Source organism: Eptesicus fuscus, chromosome 14, assembly GCF_027574615.1.
Source record: "Eptesicus fuscus isolate TK198812 chromosome 14, DD_ASM_mEF_20220401, whole genome shotgun sequence".
In the NCBI taxonomy this organism is placed as follows: domain Eukaryota; kingdom Metazoa; phylum Chordata; class Mammalia; order Chiroptera; family Vespertilionidae; genus Eptesicus; species Eptesicus fuscus.
Genome location: NC_072486.1, coordinates 5,306,486 through 5,330,611, shown reverse-complemented (window position 1 = coordinate 5,330,611; position 24,126 = coordinate 5,306,486). Strand labels below are relative to the sequence as shown.

The 24,126-nt window shown below is 48.2% G+C and overlaps 1 protein-coding gene across 2 annotated transcripts in view; it reads right to left on the bottom strand.

Annotated features, from left to right (window-relative positions):
- The window catches only part of ELMO1 (engulfment and cell motility 1), a 401,111-nt gene that overhangs the window by 110,378 nt on the left and 266,607 nt on the right, over nucleotides 1-24,126 (bottom strand). For both annotated transcript variants that reach the window (XM_008147245.3, XM_008147253.3), the window contains one exon: nucleotides 4,624-4,760. In XM_008147245.3, the coding sequence (XP_008145467.1) occupies nucleotides 4,624-4,760 (137 nt within the window). The remainder of the gene's footprint in view (nucleotides 1-4,623; nucleotides 4,761-24,126) is intronic.

The following is a 24,126-nucleotide window of genomic DNA, read 5'->3' as shown; positions in this document are numbered from 1 at the left end:
CTGCTCCCTACTCCTTCCTGACAGAGGATTTCTCCCGCTGACTCCACGAAGCCCGCAGCCTCACCCGGCAGCTGGGGCCGGGGGTGGGGGTGGGGTGTCTCCGGTGCCCAGGCTCTCCTATAGGAAGGAGTGGTTTCTTATCTGCGCGCCTGAGAGTCTAATCTCCATCAGGCTGTGCTTTGCTTACTGTGCTGCTGGGTGACGGTTTAAAATCGTGCTTTAGTGCCAGGGTGACTACCTTTCTCAAATCATTGGTTTCTTCCACTTTGGTCCTTGGAAAGCACAGCCAACTCATTGGATCTCGGCTTTTGACGCCAATTTTGATAGCATCTAAAGCAGGGGTGGGGACTGTCTGTATCGAGGGCCGTATAAGGTCCTTGAACTCATTCGGTCTGGCCCTGCCAAGGCATTAGGGGTGAGTTAATTAAATGTTTGACCAAATATAGCAGGCTAATGTTTAAGCCGATAATTTTATATGGCCCTCGAATGATGTTATAAATATCCAAATGGCCCTTGGCAGAAAAAGGTTCCCCCTCCCCTAATCTAAAGTAACACCAATGCTATGAACAAATGTTGTGATGGCCCCTGGAAGGCTCAGCCATCCCGGGAGAAGTCTGGGCAACTAGGTAACTGCTGAAGAGGTCTCAACGGCCACCCGCCCTCAGGTACACGAGCGGGTGGAACCTGCGGACTGTTAGGCTGATACCCTGGCTTGTCACGTGGAAAACTAAGGGCCTAATGGAGTTGTAGTGGAGGAGGACACCACCAAAATCCATGAAACTGCCAGCTTCAACACTATTTCTGCCGAAGCGAAATGAGCTACCTTATTCAGTTAAGAACCTCATTTGGGGTACACAGACAGCTTTCCTTTTTTTTTTTCCTTTTAACATAATGGCCAAAAAATGTCTTATTTTGAAAAATGCAATTTAAAAAAAGCTCACAGATACAGACAACAGTATAGTGATGACCAGAGGGAAAGGGGCGGTGGGCAGGTGGAAGAGGTAAAGTGAGAATAAATGGAAGGAGACTTAACTTGGAGTGGTGAACACACAATACAATACAAGATGGTGTGTTATAGAATCATACTCCTGAAACCTATATAAACTTATTAATCGATGCCACCCCACTAAATTCAATAAAATGTTTTAAAGAAAAAGTGCAATTTATTCCTTTTTCAGACAGAATCAATCTTACCACATACAAAATAACACTTTATAAATGCATTTTACTTCCTCCAAGAATTTTTACACTTATTATTTCAACTTACTACCATGCCACCATAAAAGAGGGCAATGGGAGACTGGGATCCACTATATATATTTGACTTTTTATTGTAGGCATACTGCTCCTGAGTAGCAGATCCAGGATTTGAACATGGGCCTTGCAGACCAATGAGCATCTTCATCAATGCCCGCAATCCCTGCCAGTTGGCGATAACGTGTTATGTGTATCAACTGATGGTGACCCTACGGACACGATGCGCCTTTAGTGACCAAATCTACCCTTACAACCATCTTCAGTGATCATTTTGGCCCCGCCCGAAGGTTTAGCTGGTCTGTGGAGTGAGTGGGCACTGGGCTAGTGGGCTTTCACATCCCCCTCCCTCGGTGATTCCAATGCCCAGGCAAGATTGAGAAACTCTGCTACGCACAGATACGGATTTTGATGTGTAGACTCCTGTTAGACTTTTTAAAGGGGAGCAGAGTCAGGGACAAAATCTGTCGGTGAGATTCCTGTTCTTGAAGTACCCACCTCGTTGCATCCCTCTTCCTGCCCTGCTCAAAAACCAGGGCTTCCATGCCAGGATAACGGACCACGTGTGCGCCAGGGGTCCAGCTGCAGTTCAGCTCCTCTCTGATGCCCAGAACAGTGAATAATGTGTGCTCTCAAATATCAGCAACAAAAGGCAAAAACGTAGACTACAAACCCAATGGCCTGAATCAATGGATTATTCTGCAGAGAACGCTCTACTGAGAATTGAAAGAAAGGACTTTCAAAGCATAAATACTACAATCACTCTCTAATTCTACTTCTCTTATATAAATTTTTAAAAAATCCCACCTGGTGCCTCCCAAGTCCCAGGACAGAAAGACAGCCGCTTCCCCAAAACCCACTTCACGCTGCAGCACTGACTACCAAGCGCTTGAAACCTACACACTACTGTCCCGTTCCCGGTGGGCTGTCGAAGAGATCCCTGCACCTGCTGGGGTCTCGTCTTGTTTGTTGGGAAAACTAAACTTTGGATCAAGGGCTGCTGCTTCTCCAGAGATGAGCTAAAGAAGGCAGCCCCAGTTTCAGGTGCACGCTGAAAGCTGCCATCCATGCTTCCTGACTAAGCGGCCAGAGCCTGAGACACTGCCCGAGGAAGTTCAAAAGGAATGATGTCTAATCTTGAGCTTCTTCCCGATATTTCTGAATTCAGATCTGGACAATCTTAGGGAACAAGAAAAGCATTCCATCGAACCAGTAACACCAAGCCCACATTTGTTCCTAAACTTGATCCCTTCTGACCACGCCGGTGGCGCAGGGCCACGGTAAGGAACCGTTCCTGAAACCTGGCGCCCGCACCTGCTGAAGAAAGCCTTTGCAGTCACGTCAATCACGAAGGAAGTGTCAGAGCCACGGCAGGGTTTGCCGTCGCCTTACGCTGAGCAGGCAGGATGTCACTGCCACCGACCGAGCCGAGCACATGGCCACAGTGACCCACACGGACCCGAGAGCCCTGCTCAGCTCCCTGCTCGGGCCTCTCACCTCTTCCCGACCGATGCCTCGGTTTCCTGGCTAACAGCGCATTCTTGGGGCTTCCTGTCAAAATCCACAAGTTCTACAGGAGTTAAGTTCTGAGAGCTCAACCCCTTGCGCCATGCCTCTGCAGGAATTTGGGAATCTTTTCCATACACCTTATCTGAGCATAGATCAACAACAATAAGGTCTGTATTGCTATCATTTACAAAAATGCAGACTCCTGTAATCCAGGGACTCTCAGAAGGCAGGTGGACACGTGGTGCTGCAACAGGCAGAGCTGAGCCCCCTTCTCCTGGGGGAGAGGGTGGTCCTGGCACAGAAGAGCTAAGGCCAGATGGCTTCCGGCAACACTGCAGTACAGGAAGAGCTGAACTGATCCAGGGCGAAGGGGCCTAGCAATTTCAAAGACCATTGCTTTCATGTGCCTTATTTTTTTGGCTTGATTGAACTTACTGTCATACTGCCTTGCCTCTTCTTCCCTCCCTCCCAGGGATGATTTGCACCTGAATTGCAAAATCTCCCAGGATCAAGTGAGGTACGCTTGGGAGGCTGCAGTTATGACCATAAAGGACATCCTGGGCTTTCCTCCATGTCCCTTCCTGACCGGGCCTGTCCGTGGGCACAGCTGCTCACGCTTGGCGGCTCGAAGCTGCAGCTTCCAGACCAGTGCTCGCCACAGAGGGGCGTCCCCGGGCCCATGTCAATGAACTAAACCAATGGCCCGAGATGACTGAGATGGGCTGCACTCGTCTGCTGTAGCCGCAGGGAAGATCGCTGTGCTGATGGAGACAGGCTGGAGCCTGGCTGAGGCTTAGGGAAGGGTGTCTTTCTCCTTTTCCTGGTTTCTTTCATTTTCTTTTCAACCTGCATCGGTTCAAGATGCCACAAACCAGAACTATGGTGGAAGAGGTGAGATGTATATTCGGAGAAAAGGTGGCAGGGAGGCAGAGACCAACAAGAAGGTCAAGCAGAGCTGGCATGCAGATCTTATGTTGGGCCCCAAGCACAAGCCCATGAGGCCCCGGGATGACTATGAGATCAGACCCTCAGACGTTTAGCGAGAGTCATGTCCCAGGACCAGGTGAGTGGGCATGGGCTATGAGGCTGACAGCACAGCAGCAAATTAGAATAATTAAAGGCTGTAATATACCTGCACCCAACACCATTTATGAGCCATGTTATCGTTGTTATAAGGCCTTTATCTCAGGATTAAGATTTTGTTTATCTTGAAAAGTGCACACGATGCTTCTGTTTCTCTAAGTTGTTCAACACTCTTCTCTCCACCCGACAGAAAGAAATATGAAATTCACACTCTTACAGAAAACCAAGGGACTCCTCCACTCAGTGAACCAAATGCTTTCTCTAAACCAAAAGATGTTCCATGTAGACTTACGCAACTCTCTGAAAGAGATCTTGCAATTGAACAGTCAAGGGCAAATTGTCTCAACACATCCACAATCCACAAAGAAACCTAGCGCTCTGGACCAAGCAGCCTTCCTGCCTCATCATCGCCATGGCGGCCACCTGCACAGGTGGAAGGGGGTCACTTTCCAATAGATCTCGCAATAGCAAGGCATTCCAGAGTCATGTCATGGAAGAGAGAAAAGTTCATCTCAACATTATTTTTCACAAAAGCGCCTCTGCTGCTGGCTTCAGCTCAGTAAGCACAAAGGAACACAGCTGCCCGAAGCTTGTCCCCAGAGAGGACAGCACCACCAAGAGCCTCATGTCTTCCTTCCTCCTTTCTCAAAGCGACTCGAAATCCCAGTCGTCCCCATTCTCCCAACGGCCAACTGCCTTCCACACACCGCCCAGGGGCCCTGCAAAGTGCGGCTCCTTGGGGGACGAGGTGAAGCCTCTGCTTCCGGTCCCCCTTACCTTGTTGAAGTCTTCAGAAGTCGCCCTCATCTCCTTCCAAGTCTTGTTCAGGAGCTGGATGCAGATGCAGAAGAACTCCTCGAAGGATCTGTCGTGGGTGAAGAACATCGGGTGGAAGTCGTTGCAGGTCTCACTGGCTGGAGGAGAGAGAAGGGGAAGGAGGGAAATGATGGGACAGCCACGTGGGGGTGCTCCAAGGAGAGATGACAGGAGGCATAGCTGGCTCAAGCCATAGCGGGTAAAAGGAATTCTGAAAAGCAACCTAAGAATAGATCCTGTGCAACTTCGAAGTTTAAAGGTCAGCTCTTCAGACCTACCCTTAGGCACAATTTTTGACAGAAGTCAGGTCCTAAGCCACAGCATGACATGAGCCTTAGGGCTGTTCCCGGATCTCTGGTGTTGAGTATGAGCTCTGTATCTGCCTTCAATAACCTTACTGAGACTGTGCAGAACTCCCTCTCCATCACAGCTCCTCCTTCTCCCTTAATTTCTCCTTTCTCAACAGAATCACGGGCAGAGGATGAGCTTTCCTGCATACACAATTAATTGCAACTTTGAAAGCAGTTTCCTTGATTATTTCTCCAGGGGGCTTTTTTCCCCCTTTAGGCAGTGGGTAGGGGACATTTGAGATAATCAACCATCTGGTGCCATTAACCACTTGCTTTATGTTCCCAGACTACAGGTGGCTGGAGGTTAAAACAATCCAAGTGGCTTTCAAGGTCACAACTGGTCAGATCCTGGACCAAAACATGAGGCCAGTCAGCCTGCCTGTGAGCCCCCCATTGTCGAGCCTCCTGGGGTCCGACACCATGCTCTGAGCTCCAGGTGCGGCCGCCTCTTCTTCTTCCCTGACCCTCGCCCCAGCCCCAACCTTCTCAGCTGTCTGTCCAGGTTACACTCTCACAGCCCTTTCCCATGCATCACATTTGATTCTACCAGGCCTCTTACCGCTCATGTCTATGGATAACGATACTGGAGCCCAAGGAACTTGTCTTTGTGAGCCCCAACACAGAACCCTACTTTTTTTTTAATATAAGCTGTTAAATATAGTAAAAGAATTCCTATTCTAATTGGAACCTCTCAAAGACCAATCAGTCTTCAAGGCTCTAAATGGTGGAATTTCAAGACCCAGAAGCCCAGAAGAGGAAGGCTACAGCAGAGACCTTCTGCACTTGGGGGGAGCCTTGCTGCAGCCACGTGGTTGAACCTCAAGTTCACTTAGAATCCTCTCATGCAGGTGAAGGATCCCTGAGCAGACCTAAGGGGACATGCTCTGCTCTGATAGGGCCACAATCTCTTACACACTGACCTCTTCTGTCGCCATCCTTTACAAATACAGTGAATTCCCAACCTCTGAACAATTTAAAGCAACAGTGTCCGGTGTTTGTACAGCTCACCCCTCTGGAGCGTGGAACCCCATGTGAAGACAGGTAAAAGCAGTTTTCCTCTAGACGAGGTTAAGGGCATGGACTAACAGCAGCGTGAGCCACGTGGAAAGGGTTAGGGTCTGGGGCTGAAGACTTGGGTTCAAGTCCAGGGCCTGCCAAGCAGGAGCATGTCATTTCATCTCTCTGAGCCTTGATTCTTTTTTAAAATGTTTTCATTGATTTTTTTTTTAAAGAGAGAAGAAGGGAGATGGAGAGAGAGGAACATTGATGTGAGAGAGAAACAGCAAGTGGTTGCCTCCCACACACACCCTGACCAAGGATAGAACCCACAACCTGGGTGTGTGCTCTGACTGGGAAATGAACCGGCAACCTTTTGGTGCACAGGACGACACTCAACCAACTGAGCAACATCAGCCAGGGCGAGCCTTGGTTTTCCTAACTAAAAAAGTGGACGTGAATCTCCTCTGGCTTTTCCAAAGGCCTTGGAGAGGATCACATGACGAGATTCTTGGAAAAGTGCTGGGAATGGATAAAAGTTGACGCAAATATGGAGAGAGGTGGTGGATGATAATGCATGTTCTGCCCGTGTATCCTTTCCAGGAACACGGATTGTTCTTTGATTTCCCCCAATTCCTAGGTGAGCCTGTTCACATCTCAGAAATTACAGGCAAGAACATGTAAGTCACCCCATCCCCAGCCTGAGTGACCAGCGGAGGGACAGCAAGAGTGACAGTCAGACCTGACACACAAAGCTGTCTAAGGAACCTGGCACTAAACTTGGGCGGATTGTGTGTTGCTGTCCTGGGCAATGAGCTGTCAGTCTTACTTTCATAAGCACTGAAGCCACTGAAATTTACAAGTCCATGGAAGCACTTTAAAGCACCAGTGCCATCCAAAATTCATCTTAATCACATTATCACACTCGCTTTTCCCGGCCCAGTGTGATTATGTGTGTGCTTTATGCCCTAGTTAACGTTTTTATGGGATTGCTAGAGCTGAAACAGCCAGGCAAACTTGAGACCACCACGCCCTGCTCTGCTTGGGTGAAGAGAGAGGGAGGCAACACCGCTAATCATAGGGACTGTTTGTTGGGTCATGTCACGGACCAAGGGCTCTGCAAGCGTTATTCTCCGCACAACCCTGGAGGTGGGCGTTGTGCTTATCTTCATTGTACAATCCTGAAGAAATTCAACCTTCTGTTAGGAGCTTCATTCAGGTGGCCCCAAATAAGCATCTGTAACCCAGATTAGTTGGCCTGGCAGCAGGCTTCCTGCCTCGGTTGACATGAAGAGCTCAGGGCAGCTCCTTGTTCTTGATTAAGCAGGAACAGTGACTGCAAGAAGCAGGCTCACCGCAGTTGGGAGCCAACAGGATTATGATGCTCACTCATGTCCTGGGGCCCTTGGCCCAGGCCTCCCCACTGGTAAACGTGAACATGCATCAGCCTAAGGGGATGGCCTCAGTCCTGAGAAGAAGGTCCTTAATCCAGAGGTTTGAACAAACAAAGAAAAACAGGGAGGCGGAGGCTCACAGGTGCTTTAAAAAAATAAAAACACCTATTGAGGAAAAAATGTTAAAGTAGTATGCAATGATTTTATAAATAAAATTCAGAGAGAAATTTTCAATGAGACAAAAATAGTAACACTTTTTAAAAAACAAAATGGTTGTTAAGCACACTATTTTTAACACAATGAGATTCCACCTTATAAAAATCAACTGAATGGTCTCTTTTAAGTCTGGAATATTTAGGTGTCCTCGGAGCTGATGGTAAAAAGGGTTCTTATGACTTTACTGACACCCAACTCATCTATATATATAAAAGCCTAAGCGACCATTTCCACCAGTCGACCGAACAACCTAATGACTGGTCGCTATGACGACGCACTGACCACCAGGGGCAGATGCTTAATGCAGAAGCTGCCCCCTGGTGGTCAGTGCGCTTCCACAGCCAACCTCCCCCAGCCAGCCAACCTCCCACGGGAGGTCCCTCCCCCCAGCGGGCCAGCCAGCCCTGATCAGTGGACAACCTCTCGTCGTCTCTCCCCCTGGCTGGCCCGATTGGACCCGATGGGCCCCGATCACCGGCCAGGTGAAGGGACCCCACCCGTGCATGAATTCGTGCACTGGGCCTCTAGTTTATAAATAGGCCAGCGTTGCAGGCAGTTACAATCCATGCACCTATGTTTTAACAATAAAAGTAAGAAGGCTGAACTCTCAGGTGGCACATTTCCTTTCAAAGTAGATTTCTTCCCATTTCCATCGGATAATGTGAGATGAGCTAGATAACCTTACTAGTGTCTCAGAGAACAAGGTCTACTGCACTGAATACAGAGAACAGGTTCTGCTGCTGCCTGTGACCTTGTGAAGGTCATATCAGCTCCCTGGTCCCAGGGTTCTTACCTGTAAGTAAGATGGACTAGTAAGGTTCCTGCTGCTTTTAAAATTCTAATACTACACACACACACACACAGTCACTCACACACACACATACACACACACACACACTCTCACACACAGTCACTCACACACACGCACTCACTCACACACACACAGTCACTCACACACTCATACACACACACTCACACACAGTCACTCACACACACATACACAGTCACTCACTCACTCACACTAACACACACTCACACACACATACTCACACACACTCACACACACAGTCACACACACAAACACTCACACACACACATACTAACACACAGTCACACACACACACAAACACACACACATTCACTCACCAGATAATGAACTTTTAGCTCCCTGGTGCCCATCAATAATCACAGGGCTGGGAGGCTGCACCCGCCCTCAACTTTATTTCCTAAATTAGCATTCCCCTGAATGACAGGATGGCTCCACATTTCATTCCGGGTGTTAAGGCATCAAAGCAGCACTGGGTAGGCTTAGAAGATGTTTGATGACCTAGTATTTACTCTTTCTTTCATCAGAAAATTGTTAGTTGCTTTTATACCCTCCCGACCTATTAATATCACCCAATCAGACCATTACTGTTGAGTAAAGATGGAATGACAAGATGACAGGCGAATGCATATACTTTCTGCTTTTTCATGGGAATTTTCTAAGGCAAAGGCAGTGTTTCCTATGCTGAAAAGTCCTTTTCCGTGTTTTCTATGACCCCCGTTATGCTAAGAGACCCTGGGAGCCCATTCACAGTGCCTGGAGGTCCTCAGGTGTGGGGGGCATGAGCCAATTCTGATGTTTTTACCCAATGTGCCTGACATAAAGGGCATTTTGCTTTAACATGCTGGACTACAGTTAGAAGGGGATACATTACCCGCCCATGAAAGCGGTCCATCCATGAGAACTGCTGGAGTGACTAAAAACTGGTCAGTTAGCCGCAGCATGGAAACTCCAGTTAGCGCTGCTGTGGCTCTGGGGTCGGTCTGGAGAGTGCGTTGATGAGTTATCAGATGCAAATGTGTATGCATACCTTTACACCTTTGCAGAAAATCTTCCCCGTGACCTTGGCGCTTTCTATTTTTGGACACAGTATTCTTTAATGGCTTGGTTTTGAAGGTTGGGTACTGTGTGGGAAGATGTGAAGTTCAGACCTTCGGTAGGTGGGAGAGGTGGAAAGAGGAGAGTGAGGCAATGAACTTGAGGTTCCCCCACTGCTGCGAGTCCGCAGATACAGACGCTCCCACCCCTGCTACTTCAGGGCGGGGATCAGAGGCGAGACACCCGCTCAGCTCTGCCCATCCCCGAAGCCTGGTTTAATAGAACTGCATATTCCTTTCTATCCTCTATCATGCCTAAAAATAGTATGAAATTGACATTGAAAAGACACACAGCAGCTAATCCAGTGCTTCTTTGTTCGCCTTCCCATGGGCATTTTTAGAAGGACATTGAGAGAGGTAAAGAAAATACTGACTGTAATACTTGCAATGATAAAGATTTTTTAAAAATTATTTTTAAAAATTAAAAAAAACACACAACAAAACTGACTGGTGTGAGGGCTGAAAAATCAGACTCCAGCACCGGAAGAGAGAGAGTTCCGCGAGAATGACCTGCGGCCACGTCCCAGGCGTTCTGTGTCTGTGATGAGAGAGCAGGGGTTCTGGGGCAGGCTGGCCTGGGTGCAAATCTCGGTGTCACTATTTAATAGCAATGTGACCTTGATCACGTTACACTTCCTCTGGACCTCGACGTCCTCATTAAAAAAAAGAAAAAGACAATGTCTCCCAGCTCATCAGACTGCTGCTAGGATTAAATGTAAAGCCACACATGGTTCATCTATTCACTGAGATAAAATAAGCATCCAGTAAATGCTAGTGGTTACCAGTTCTACTAGCAAAATAATAATTATTTACTTAGCTTAAATTATAAATCTGGAGGAATTACACTTCCGGATGGAAAGACAGTATGCAACTCCAGTAATGAAGACATCCTGCTATTGGTCCCCAGATGGAAACGCAGAACAACGAAAGAGAACAGGAAGTCTGGACTGTATATCCAGTCACCAGGTTTATGACAAAGGTAACACGGCGGTGGAAGAGGTTTCAATCGCTTACGCAGAGCCAACTATATACGCATCTGGAGAAAATGAACTAGGAGGCCCGGCCTCACACCACTTACAAAAATCAACTCCACGCGGCTTCCAGATCTCAGTGTGAAAGAACCAAGAAGCTTCCATATGACACAGGAGAATCTACCCGTGACATCCGGCTGAGAAAAGGTTTCTTAAACAGAGCGGAACAATCATTACCCCTAAGGAAAGTGCTCACTGAATTATATTAGATCCTCATTAAAAGATACGACAAGGATGGCAACCCTAGAGTCGGAGAAACACTGGGGACATTACCTGACAGTGAGCTGGCATTGGCGATCTAGAAATAAAATACCCCTGTAACTCAGTAGGAAAAGGACACAACCCAACAGAGAAACGGCCACCACGTGAAGCAGCATTTCCCCAAATAGAATATCGAAGTGGCCAATAAACACATGGAAAAGTGCTAGGCTCTTTCAGTCACTAGGGACGTAGAAATTTAAACAGCAATGATATACTTTCAAACACCCACCAGAACGGCTGCAGTGAAAACATGACACATTCTAAACGTTGGTAAGAATGTGGAACAAACATCATTCGCATACACTGTTGATGGGCGTGTAAATAGCTTACCCGCTTTGAAAAGCAGTTTGGTAGCATTTATTTAAGCTAAAACAGTCATACCCTGTGACACAGCAATTCTACCCAAAGATAGAAACCAACAGAGAGGCATACATACGTGCTGCATGAGAAATGTATGAGAATGTTCGCAGCAGCACTATCTCGTTAGAGCCCCAAACTCGAAGCAACCAAACCGTCCATCCAAGAGTTACTAGTTAGATAAATAAATCTGTTTATTCATATAGAAGCACACTTATTATCAAGAAATTATTTTTAAAGCTATACTATAATGTGAATGAATTGAAAACATAATGTTGAACGAAAGGAGTCCTTACAAAAGAGAACATACTATATAATCCTGTTGATCTAAAATTCAAAACAGGCAAAATTCATGGAAGAAATTGGCGGGGAGGGTCCCTGACAGTTGTATAACATTCTCTATCTTGATCTAGGTGGTAACTAAATGAATAGTCGTTGGTTGGAAAATTCACTGAGCTGTGTTATAATCTTAGGATTGGAACACTTACATGCATTCAAGTCATACTTACATTAAAAGGCAACTTACTCATTGAATCCTATATCATTGTTCCCAGACAGAATCAACGATCACTGCTCCTGCACTCCCTTTAGCACTTACTTCATCTTTCTGGGATTGTGCTTGGTTTTTGCACTTCTCTCTCCCTCCGGGGATAAGCTCTTTATGGCAAAATTGTGTCTTACTTATCCAAGTCTCTCATCAACAACTAACACTTAGAAGGTGTCCATGAATCTTAAATAAACAAACAAATAAAAAGAGTTAACTTAAAAAAGCAGAAAATGGCTTTTCAGATGAGTAAGAAGGGACAATGGCTGGTCAGACAGGTGAAAGCCATTTCAGGGGATTCAGGTGGGCTTCTTTGGAGCGGCGCTGGTCCGCCCTGTCCATCGCCTCTGGAACCAGGGACTGGCATTGCATGCAGCCCAGGTGGCTGACTGGACAGAAAAGCATCCCACCTGTCTAGGCTGGCATCCTGAGCCTAACTGGAATCAGCTCCTGGAGTTGGTCAGGGCCCTCCATACACCTGGGCTAGAGTTTCATTTCACCGGCTGGATGGGTAAGAGCACACGTATGCACTTTCTTTTGTGGATGGGGAGCCTGACCTCGCTGAGGAGTCTTATAGCTGCTCATGTGATGGGTTGTGTGAACTCTAAGAAGAATCACACGTTTCTTTTAAATGAGCTTTCTCCCTCCCTCCCTTCCTCTGCCCTTCCATCCATCCAAGTGTGTGCATGTCCACCTGTCTGTCCATCCATATGTCCATCCATCCATCCATCCATCCATCCATCCAACTGCAAGGTGGGTAAGAGCATGGCCTTGGAGCCAGTCTGCCTGAGTTTGGATCCTGGTTCTGCCACTCCTTATCTATAGGACCTTCAGCTCCTGAGCAGGGAAAGATGAGTAAAAGATGAGGCAGAAGAAGTAGGCTGGCATCAGATCAGCTAATTCTTTGTAGACCACACTAGGGGATGTGGAGTTTATTCCACCTACAATGGGAAGCCATTAACGGGGTTTAAATAGGAGCAGGATAAAGACTTCTCATCTATGTTCTTACTCTACATTTGTCTATTTTAATGGAATTAAAATTCAAGTAATTTAAAGATTCTTATTATTCTGGAATCCATGTACTTGGTACTTTAGCGTAATAAGGAGGAGTGGTGAGCCAGATAAAAACCTTAGTGCTAAGTGGTTAGGAGAGTCAGCTCTGGAGTTAGGACTGGGGCTGGATTTTTTCCTATGTGCCTTAACTGTGTGATCCCAGCCAAGTCCTTTAATGTCTCTCAGCCTCTCTTATTATGATGACAATAACAGTAACTTACAGCCTGTAGAACTGAGTAAAGACATAGTGAGAAGATTTCCATAAAACGCTTAGCAAAGCATTTGGCATATAATAAGCACTCGATAAATGTGGTCATAAAATGTTATGCAGAATACAAATGTGGTGTGTACATCACCCCCCTCCAATCTTGAATTATAAGGTCTAGATTGCAGTGAAATCTTATTTACTTTCATCTCCCTTCGTGAAGGTCCCCAGACCCCCTGGAAAATTACATAACAGCATTCCCATCATCATCCGTGAGATGTTTAACCAAAAGACAGAATTTGCAGAAATTCCAGTAAATTAAGATTGCTGATAAGCGCGAGCTCCGTGACCCCTGGGAGTTTGCTGAGAATTGAAAAATGGTCTTGCTGATTCGCTCTGTTTTTGCTCTTTCCTTTGTCCTCTGGCTGAAACAACCAAAATGTGCAGGAACTCCAATGGAGCCTGGAACCTTGGAACCTTGTCTGTTGGCAAAATAACTGTTTCTGGATCCACTTACACATCTACAACAGGGCTCTCTCTTGGCCCAAAGAGGAAGGAAGAACAGCAAGGAAAAGGGAAGTCTTTGGATAGGAGTATCAAACTTGAGGTGTGAGTGAGCAATGCAAAAGCAGGAGGACAGCCCACTGACCTCGCTAAATAGAGCCCGCCTATCTTCTGGGAGGTAGGCTGGAGCAATGGGAGGGTGGAGTGGAAGAGATGGACAGAAGAACATTCTGGTTGGGGCTGAGAACAGTCCAAGCGAGGTAGAGAGAGGGGAGCGTATTCAAGAAGCAGTTTCTGTTCGCCCTTGTTGAAACTCCCTGGTAGGGAAAATTATTCTGAGAAGTGGCACATTACGAGGCTGTCACACAGCACATGTAGCATGGATATAAATAACTGCCTGTCCAACTGTGTGCAGACGGCACCCGGGGGTGATGCTGGGGTGGAGGCAGATTAAGGCGCAAGGGGGATGCGCCTCGCTGAAGACCCAGCAAGAATGGTGCCCGCCATCCCATGACCACGATTACACCTTGGCCCGGGGCTCAGAGCCTGAGCCAGGGCTGCGGAGCTGGTGAAAGGGGCTAAAAATAAGTTATCTTGAATCTGAAAAATGCAAAATTAAGCCAAGAGGGCATGCCAAGCCTTGCTCATCACCTTCTTTCTTGTCTTCAATGCTCAGTAAATGACTCCCCTTAAAAACTCAGTGACTGCCTGCAGCTTTAGGATAAAACCCAAATACTCCAGCAAGGCACTCCACCCTCTCGGTCTGACCTCCTGCTCTCCTTCTACCTGACCTCTGACCCCACCGGACCCTGAAGTCAATCCCAGCTTCCCCCCGTTTTCAGGTAAACCACCTTGCTTGCATTTGCACGTGGTAAGCTGCTAGGCCCCCTTTCTTGCATCCCAGGGAGACACCCCCAAAGCCCAGCCCTTTACTCAAGACGCTTCCCTCCCGCCTCGCCCACCTGCCTCTCCCTTGCGCACCCACAGACCTTGACCTTCTCCACCTGGCCGGGCTCTCCTCCTGACTATGAGCCCACAAAACCAGGAACTTCCATGTTGTAATTCCTGCATTCTTCACGGTTCTCCCAGGCCGCCCACACGCACACCCTCACTACCTTCCAGCGCATGGTGCCTCCAATTTCTCTTCTCCGTGGTCGCCACGGTGCCTGCTTCGCACATGCTTATGGGACAGGATAAGGGGTGTCCCCCAACTTTGGTACCACACAGTCTTCACCACCCCTCCCCCCCCCCCCCCCCCCCACGTGGAGCAGGCCCTGCTCGGACTCTGTGACAAGGAACAGATGGCCTCACGGCGGCATCACAGTGCCGGCAGAGCGTGCGCCGCGGGCAGTGACATTAAGGGAGATAAGGAGAGATTACGGAAATAATCCACTGACATGCGTGCCTTTGCCAACGTGGGATTTGAGAAGATGGAGATCTCTATCGGCAAACAGAAAAAGAGTTAAGTCCCTAATCCTCGGTCGAGCTGTCGTCTGTTCAGTCCTCTTAGCCAGGACAGCTTGATAAGGAGCGGCTCTCCGCGCCCGGACCACGCGGGCAGGTCTGCAGAGCTGTCCTCAGCCTGCAGACAGGGATCCAGGCAAAGGTCTAGCTTCACACAGGCATGGATGGAGGTGGCCAGAACGAGGAGAAACATAACCAGTCCCTCAACGTCAAACCAGGAACAGCGGCCGGGAAACGTGAAAAGCACTTCATCTGAATAACTAGACGCTTGGCGAATCTGCTTCAGCCGACTGGCAGGCGAGCAGCCTTGAAAGGGGAGGGATTTACTTTACTGCAATGACTGGACCAGGCACTCCACCAGGGAGGCGGGTGCAGCTGTTATCGTCCCCACTTCACAGATGGCAGCACTGAGGCACAGAGGATAGAAGGACAGACGGAGCTGGGCTGCCAGTTGTAACTGGAGGCAGAGCCAGGTCTGGTCCGAGTCCCTGTTTTCCTGCCACTGGCCAAATAGTCATTTCCCTCCGTGGAGGATTTTTAAAGCAGAAAGTTAATACTTCCTAAAATGTCTATGTTCTGTGATTTTAAAATAAGTTTAATTCCATTTCTTACTTGTCTGGCCCACTATTTTAATGAAGACTTGATCTTGCTAACGAAGGTAATTTTTAGATATGCAATTCTTACAGTTGGTCAGATAGCTCTGTATTTTCCAATGTATCTGTGGTGGACATACACTGAGTGGCCAGATTATTATGACCACCTGACTTTTGTAGGAAAATTAGCCGTACACTGCATCGTATGGTATATGGAAGCCGAAGGCCTGTTCGAACACCTTTGCTGTCTGCAGTTACCAAGATAAAACGTCTCCAATTCGCACAGGAACACAAGGATTGGATAGTCGAGCATTGGAAAAAAGTCATGTGGTCTGATGAATCACGTTTCCAGTTGCATCATGCAGATGGCAGAGTGAGAATTTCATGGAAACAGCATGAAAGCATGCACCCCACATGCATGAGTACAACCCTTCAAGCTGGTGGGGGCAGTGTTATGGTTTGGGGCATGTTTTCCTGGCATGATTTGGGCCCTTTAATTCCTGTGGAACAACATCTGAATAGCACAACATACCTAAGTATCGTTGCTGATCAAGTTCATCCTATCATGTTGATGGCGTATCCCAACGGAGATGGCTTCTTCCAACAAGACAATGCGCCATGCCACAGTGATCGTATTGTGCAGGAGTGGTTTCAAGAACATGAGGGAGACTTTACCTTGCTTAGGTGGCCCCCAAAATCACCAGATCTCCATCCGATTGAGCATTTGGGGGACGAAGTTAAAAGAGCCATCAGGCAGCTGGTCCCACAACCATCCAATCTCACAGAACTGGACAGTGCTATTCATCAGGCATGGTGTCAGATTCCTTGCATCACCTTTCAACATCTCGTGGAGTCAATGCCAAGAAGAATCGCCGCAGTATTGAAGGCAAAAGGTGGCCCAAAGAAGTATTGATGGGGTGGTCATAATAATCTGGCCACTCAGTGTATATTCCCATAGAAATGCTACTGTTTTAAGGCCGATGAGGAAATCAACATATATATTAAAAAATATGCAGGGACCTTTTATTTGTTCACTAGTTTAATAGATCCTTATAGTAATAAAGTAGGTAAGAAAAATTAATCTCCAATAATGCGAGGCTAATATCCTGAAATATTAAGAAATTCAAGGGAATCAGAGCAACCTATTTTTGGATAAACAGTTATATAGAGATTAACATCCACCAGCCACTGTACTCAGTGATTTACAACTAAATGATTTAATTGTCATGTGGCAATTAAATATGAGACTGGTTTGATTCTCACCTCCAGTTCACAGATGAGGAAACTGAGGCACAGAGAGGCTCAGTGACTTGTCTGAGGTCACACAGCCAGAGAGAGGCAGAGCCAAGGTCAGTGTGGGAGGCAAGCAGCCTGCAGAAGCTGTGCTCAGACCAAATATGTGCATAACCAGTGCACTCAGACAACTTCTTGCCCTACCCACCAACTTTTTTTTTAATATATATTTTTATTGATTTCAGAGAGGAAGGAAGAGGGAGAGAGAGATAGAAACATCAATGATGAGACAATGATTGATCAACTGCCTCCTGCACGCCCCACACTGGGGATCGAGCCCGCAATCCAGGCATGTGCCCTTGACCGGAATCAAACCTGGGACCCTTCAGTCTGCAGGCCGACACTCTATCCACTGAGAAAACTGGCCAGGGCAACTCCATCAGCTTTATAACCACACAGCTGATGCTGCTAATGTCTTGCCATTATGCTGTGAGATTAAGAACTTGCCGCCTGGCCAGTGTGGCTCAGTGGTTGAGCATGGACCCAGGAACCAAGAGATCACCGTTTTGGTTCCTGGTCAGGGCACATGCCCTGGTTTTGGGCTCAATCCCCAGTAGAGGACGTGCAGGAGGCAGCAGATCAATGATGCTCCTCTCATCGATGTTTCTCTATACCTCTCCCTTCCCCTCTCTCTAAAAATTAATAAAAACATATAAAAAACAGAACTTACACAGAGCTCACAAAATAAGGCTATCAGGCTCCCCTGAGCCTGACTGAACACATACATATCCATGACTACTCCAGGTTATCTCATATTTTACAATCTCTCACCAATATAGTAAGTCCTCGCTTATCATTGTCGTTAGCTTCTGCAACCTTCAGCGAAACAATGGGTAACGGAACCAATTTCACCCAAGGCTAGCTGACATAAACAAGAGTTAAGTTTCTGTGACATCTGAATCATATGATATCAAAACGATGTTGATCAAAGTGACATTACTTGAGGACCAGCTGTAAGTAGCCAAATTGAATCACTTCCATTCATGAAAAGCAATCTGATGTACTCTGATTATTATTTTTTTAAGACAATGTGAGGACTCGATCTCTGTATGTCACAGAAACAACCTCAAAAACAAACAGAAACCCAAGTGTCCCTGGCTTTGGTGGCATTTTGAGAAATAAGTTTGAGTAGAACCCTGGTGGCATATTCCAGGGTGTGCCCCCAGAATGTATCTTGTTGTCTTGAACATACAGAAGTCCTGGAAGGGCATCTGAGGGTGCAGATAATGAGAATGACTTTCCCTAGGGAGGACACGAACAAGATTAGGTTGAAGCTCTCGTTACTGCTTTGGTGAGACTGGTTTTTTCATCCTACCCAACATGTGGGTGCGATGGAATTCCAATGAACGAAACACCCGTTTCTTGTTCCCGGACCACTGCCTTGGAAGCCTGTGCAGGCTTTGCCTCAGAAATGTGTGTCGGTGAAGAATTAGTCTTAACTGGATGGGTGAAGGTATATTCTAACCCTTCATTATCTAAGTTCTTACACCGTCTGTGACTCCCCGCCTTGGTTTCAATGGCATATAATGATAACGAACCCCTGAAGTTTCTATAATATCCTGTGTTTCCAGGAGGTTGCTAACCAGTCACCACATTTCCTCTAGAATTTACCCTACCCCAATTCAGCAAAGGTTATTTGGCCTCTTTCTTTCTAAACCCTCATCAAGAAGAGGTCATTTTAGATAAAAACACATCTTCATGAAATAAAACTAAGGAGGAGACCCAAAACAAGGGGCTTTTAACCTCAGGAGGAAGATTCTGATGAAAATTCTCAGCCTTCCTTCTCTGTGAAACTGAAGTTAATGCCGGCAGGAACTTTCATGCCCATTCTTTGCACACAGTTATTTTATGTTATGGTCATTCAATTCCATTCTTGGTATTTTGAAACCATTTTCTCCCTCTTCCCCCACAGATGCGTTTAGGAAGTTTAATTTCACAAAAAGACCCAATCCTCTAAACACAGAGGGTGTTTCTGTTATTCCCACTATTCCCTCACACATAGAGTGACGAGGGCATCTCACACAGTCATTGGGAGGCACCAGAAGAGTCCCAACATGACCCCAGGTTTCCTGGTAAGAAAACTTTCTGTCTGGTGTGTGTATGTGACAGCCATTAGGGTTTCAGAGGGAAAGAGGATGGCAGCCCACTGGTCCTGGGTCACTGCTCTTTCCAACCTCACATTCCTCCTTGTCTCCTTCATAGACTTGCTTATTGCTTTGGGCTCTTTCATTTTCCTGCCCACGTCTGTTCTCATCTTTCTTTTCTCCTGTCTCCACTCTTTCCGTAGGAGAACTCATCTCGACCTGCTTACCGCTGCCAGATCTCTATTTTGAGCCCAGATCTTTCCCCTGAGCTCCAGACAACCAACTCTTTGTTGGACACGTCCACCTGGGTGTCCCTTAGTCACCTCAAATGCAAACTGGCCCAACTGAACTCATTACCTCTCCCCGGGCTGACTGGGAGCCCATCCCGGCTATCTCATCCACAAAGTTGCCAGATTAGCCTTGACCTCTCTCAGTAGTCACCCTAATATCCTAAATATTTCTCTTCCTTTCTCCCCTCCCCTCCCCTCCCCTCCCCTCCCCTCCCCTCCCCTCCCCTCCCCTCCTCTCCCCTCTCCTTTCCTTCCCTTTCCCATGGCCACTGGTCTTGGCTCAGGTGCTCATCACTGCTCTCCCGGATTAGGACAAAAGGCTCCAAACGTGTCTCCCACCCTCAAAACGGGTCCGTTTTCCTCACGGCCCTCCATGGGGAGCGCGTTACTTCTAAGTATAGCCACAGACACAGGCAGAGCAATAACAAGAGTGCACATCTGGTCTTATGGATGCTTTCTCACTGTGAACATCATTAAGCCACACTGCTTAACACCCCTCAGAGAAAGCCCGAACTCCTTATCAACTCTCCACAATGGGGACCCCGCTGCTCCTCAGTGAGCCAATTTCAGCAAATTTTTTAAAAACATAAAACTTGCAGAATGCATTTATGAGGACAGAGGGAGAAAACAATTTCAAAATTTCAAAAACAAAATGGAATGACTGAAAGCTCAATTAAACTGTTTCTTAGACTTCTAGGCCCTAACATATGCTCTTCCCTCTGCCTGAAACACGCTTCCTCAGCTCATCATCCTCCTCAGGCCTTCCAAGACCCTGTGCAGGGTTGCCACTGCCATACCTTTATTTCCATTATCTGTGGGCTGACACTTTTAAGTGTCTCCATCTCACCACCGGCCAATTTCCCGTCTCTGTCTGCTTTAGGGTCTCCCCTTAGGAATTCTTAGACCCTGGAGACCCGGGACTAGGCCTTCTCTGTCTGTGTATAATCAAAATGTTCGTGGAATACAAGCGGAACTGGTCCCAGACGGATGGAACGATGTTATTAAAGTCACGACTTGAAAACATTCTTCATCTCCTTACAGGGAAACACTGCACCAAGATATTCTTGCCAGTCCATCCCTGAGCACCCCTCCCCACGGACAGAACACACAGTGGCCACAGGAGAGGGCTCCGCGGAGGCCAGGCCCACCCATGGCAGCTCCGGGGCTGAACGAAGCAGGAGAGTGCGGGACTCGCCCTCCCGCCCTCCCGTATGTAAAGGTACACTTGCTTGGCTGGGTCCCACTTGCTTGGCTGGGTCTGGGCTGCGCCTCATTCCGGGCCCAGGGGGTCGCTGCAGAAGCACCCCGTGAGACGGCACCCGCGGACCCGCTTCCTTTGTATGTTCGAGACGACTCCGGGGACAGCCTCGCCACCCTCCCTTACAAAGAACGCGCTCTCCTTCCTTTTCACCACCCTTGCTCTGGGGGCTTCCTTGGCGCCTTTACAACACCCCGGGGAGCAGGGCAGGCAAGCTCAGACAGGACAGCGTGAGGACTGGCCTGTGAAGCGCCCTTCATCTGAGCAGCATGGATCCCCTGGAGGCTCACGTCACTCCGGGAGGCCATCCGGGGCTGGAGTTGCTCTTTTGTCATCGAAGGGGGTGGGAGGGCTCGATGGAGGAGACACTGCAATGTCCCCCAAGGGGCTGGCACCTGAAGCTGGTCTCCCTGAGCCCCATTGAAAAACGGCGGGTCGGACACTCTTGGTTATAAAACTCAAAGGTCTGCCTGACCTGCATGGCTCAGTGGTTGAGCACTGACCTGTGAACCAGGAGGTCACAGTTCAATTACCGGTCAGGGCACATGCTGGGGTTGTGGGCTCAATCCCCGGGGGTGGGGGGGTGTGCAGGAGGCAGCTGATCAATGATTCTCTCTCATCACTGATGTTTCTCTCTCTCTATCCCTCTCCCTTCTTCTCTGCAATCAATAAAAATATATTTTTTAAAAATAAAATAAAACCCACAGGCCTGGCCAAGGAGAACGAGAGCCTGCAGCACCATCGGGCGCCAAGCAGTGGACGTGAGCCAGGCGGGAGGACAATTCAAGGCTGCAATCTTGTAAGGTCTCCCAGGCCCCAGGGACCTGCCAGAGGGAGGAATCGCGGGCTCCGTGACAGTTATGAGACCAGCGGGCAGTGCCGCTTGCTCATTCCAGAACAGGGTCTGAGTGGCGACCCAGAGAAGTGGGCGCAGGCGGCACCGAGAGCAGCGAGTGAAGGACAGCGAGGGAGGACCACCGAGGAGGCCTGTGCAAGGCCATGAGCAGCTCAGGGCGAGGGCGGGTCTGTGCTCTTAGAGGGCCTGGCATTAGAAGTGGATGCGAGGAAGGGCTGCTTTGAATTCCTGGTCCTGAATGTGTATTCCTTTCAGAACAATTCCCCAGTGGGGCCCACTTCACATCCCATGTACACTCAGACTCCAAATCCCATCAGCACCGTCTCTCGGAAGCCATGTGAGCGTGTGCAGGTGAGTCTCCCCCTAAAGGCGTTGCTTCTGCTCACAGCTCCATCAGAGGGAGGTCCAGGGCGGCCAGGAAAGGAAACCGAGCGAGACCCACGGTCCACCCGCTCGGCTTTCCAGGGCTCCTGGTGCAGCGGATTCTGCCTCCACTCAAATAGAAGGAGATAAAAATACTCACCACCCACTCACCACACAGGCACACGGCAGGGCTGGATCGTGTTCAAAGCACTTTGAATTTTGATGGAAAAAAGTGCTCTGTGGAAGCCGAGCTCTGTTTCCAGGAGTGCTGGGTGAGACTGAAGCAAAAACAATGCCGAGAACACGTGCTTAGGAGGCAACCTCCCCGCCACTAGATTCTGGCTTTGGAGCAAGTCAGCACCCTACAGTCAAGGCCTGAGCGTGCCTTCCCCAGAGGCAGGGGTGCAGGACCAGGAACTGGATGTGGAAGAGCTAAGGAAATGAGGCGGGTAGTGTCCTTGATGGAAGAGGTTTCTGATGTGAACACAGAATCTGATAAAATAATCGAAAGGCAGTTTGTCCCAGATGAGGGGTTGGGGACAGAATATTGGAGGCCAAGATAACCAGAATGGATTCTTTAAAAGCCAGGAAGAAAACACAAAGAAGACCCTGAAAGAGCCACAATTTCTGCTCAGGGCAGGAAGGGGTGGGTGGGGGGGGGTGGTCCAGAATCCTCAGCGGTGCCAGAAAAGACAACAGAAGATAAAGGAACTTGTGCAAACAGTGAATAATGCTGACAGTGACCGAAACACTCAGCAGAAGAAAGAAATTAGACTGTTGGGAAGCTTAAGGAACAGTCCACTCCCTGGTACAAAAGAGACACACGCTTCCTGGGTGAATTATTTCATTTCTCACAATCTCACACATCTGAGAGACTCAAAGGAAAAGATGTATAAAAAAATATCTGCAAAGATGTTCCAGTTTCATACAAATGTCAGGGATGGGGATAATGAAGCTGAGCGCAGGGATGATTGAAATGCCATAGAGAAGTCCATAGAAGAGAGATGCGCATTTTTGGCTGTGACATAGTTTCTTCTTTTTATAACAGATGCAAGAGCCCGGCTGGTGTGGCTCAGTGGCTGAGCATCATTCCATGCACCGGGAGGTCATGGTTCGATTCCCGGTCAGGGCACATGTCTGGGTTACAGGCTCGCTCCCCAGTAGGGGGCATGCAGGAGGCAGCCAATCAATGATTCTCTCTCATTGTTGATGTCTCTCTCTCTCTCTCTCCCCCTCTCCCTTCCTCCCTCTGAAATCAATAAAAATACATTCTAAAAGTAATAATAAAAAATAAAATAGATACAAGATACCGGCGTTGGGAGGGAAGCTTCTGGGAAGGACCTAGTAACCAGAAGTGATATAATCAGGGGGGTTGCACTTCCTTGATGGGGAAACAGTGGAAACAGGTCTTCAAGAAATTGAACGTGGACGAGAAGATGAGAGAAACAGAGATCACTTGGGAGTCTGGTTTGCAGAAACCGCAGGAGAATCAAGTGGCCGATGCGAATGGGGAGCCAGGTGGAGGGAGGGAGGTGGTAAAGGGTGAGGGTCAGGGCCTGGCTGGTGAGAAGGTGAGACGTACCCATCGGGTTGTTACAGAAGAAAAGGCCTGCTCCTGATCAGATAACACAAGAAGGGCTGAGAATTTATTTGTGGAATTTCCTGCACCCACCAGTTAATCTCACTGCAAACGAAAAGGCAGCTCTCCCACGTGAAAAGAGAAGAATGGGCCCTTCCATGCTTTTCCAGAAGGACGTTTGCAGGACAGAGAGTCCGCAAGGGAATCGGTTCGAGGCAACGTGTGGGAGGGTTACACGTGTTTTTCTGTTATTTTCCACAACCTTCAACGTTTTTGTTTTTACCCCAGGTTGATATTTATGTTTGTATTTTCTTCCCCAAATCAGCCAAAAAATCACATCAGCCATTCTTTCCTCGGTCCCCGCCAACTGTCCGCTAACCCTGCGGCCAAGGAGACTGGGAAATAATTGGGCTGCTTGCTCCTGGGCAGACACGGTGCTTCCTGTGGGAGGACATGGTAAGCGGTGCCGGGAACCAGGCCACCAGAAGTCGGAGCAGCCCGGACACAGGTCGGCTGCCCCGGCAGGGGGCCTGCTGACAAAGACCAGCCAGGCCGACTCCATCCTTGAGAAAACCCAACAGGCGGAGAAGGCGGAGCAGCCAGTGGGGATAACAGGCTGGACAGCAGCCACGGAAACGGGTCATTTGCCTGGCACCCCACCAACCCAAACCCGAGTCCTAGGCGTAGAAGGTGGCGAAGTTGGGCCACTTTCTAAGGACATGAAAATAGACAGATGACAGAGCGTCAGTGGGAGCAACATTTCACGCCTATATCTGCACACATTTCTCCCTTTTTCTCACCCTCTCTCCATCCCTGATGCGTTCCAAACACCTACCTATTTTTCATATAG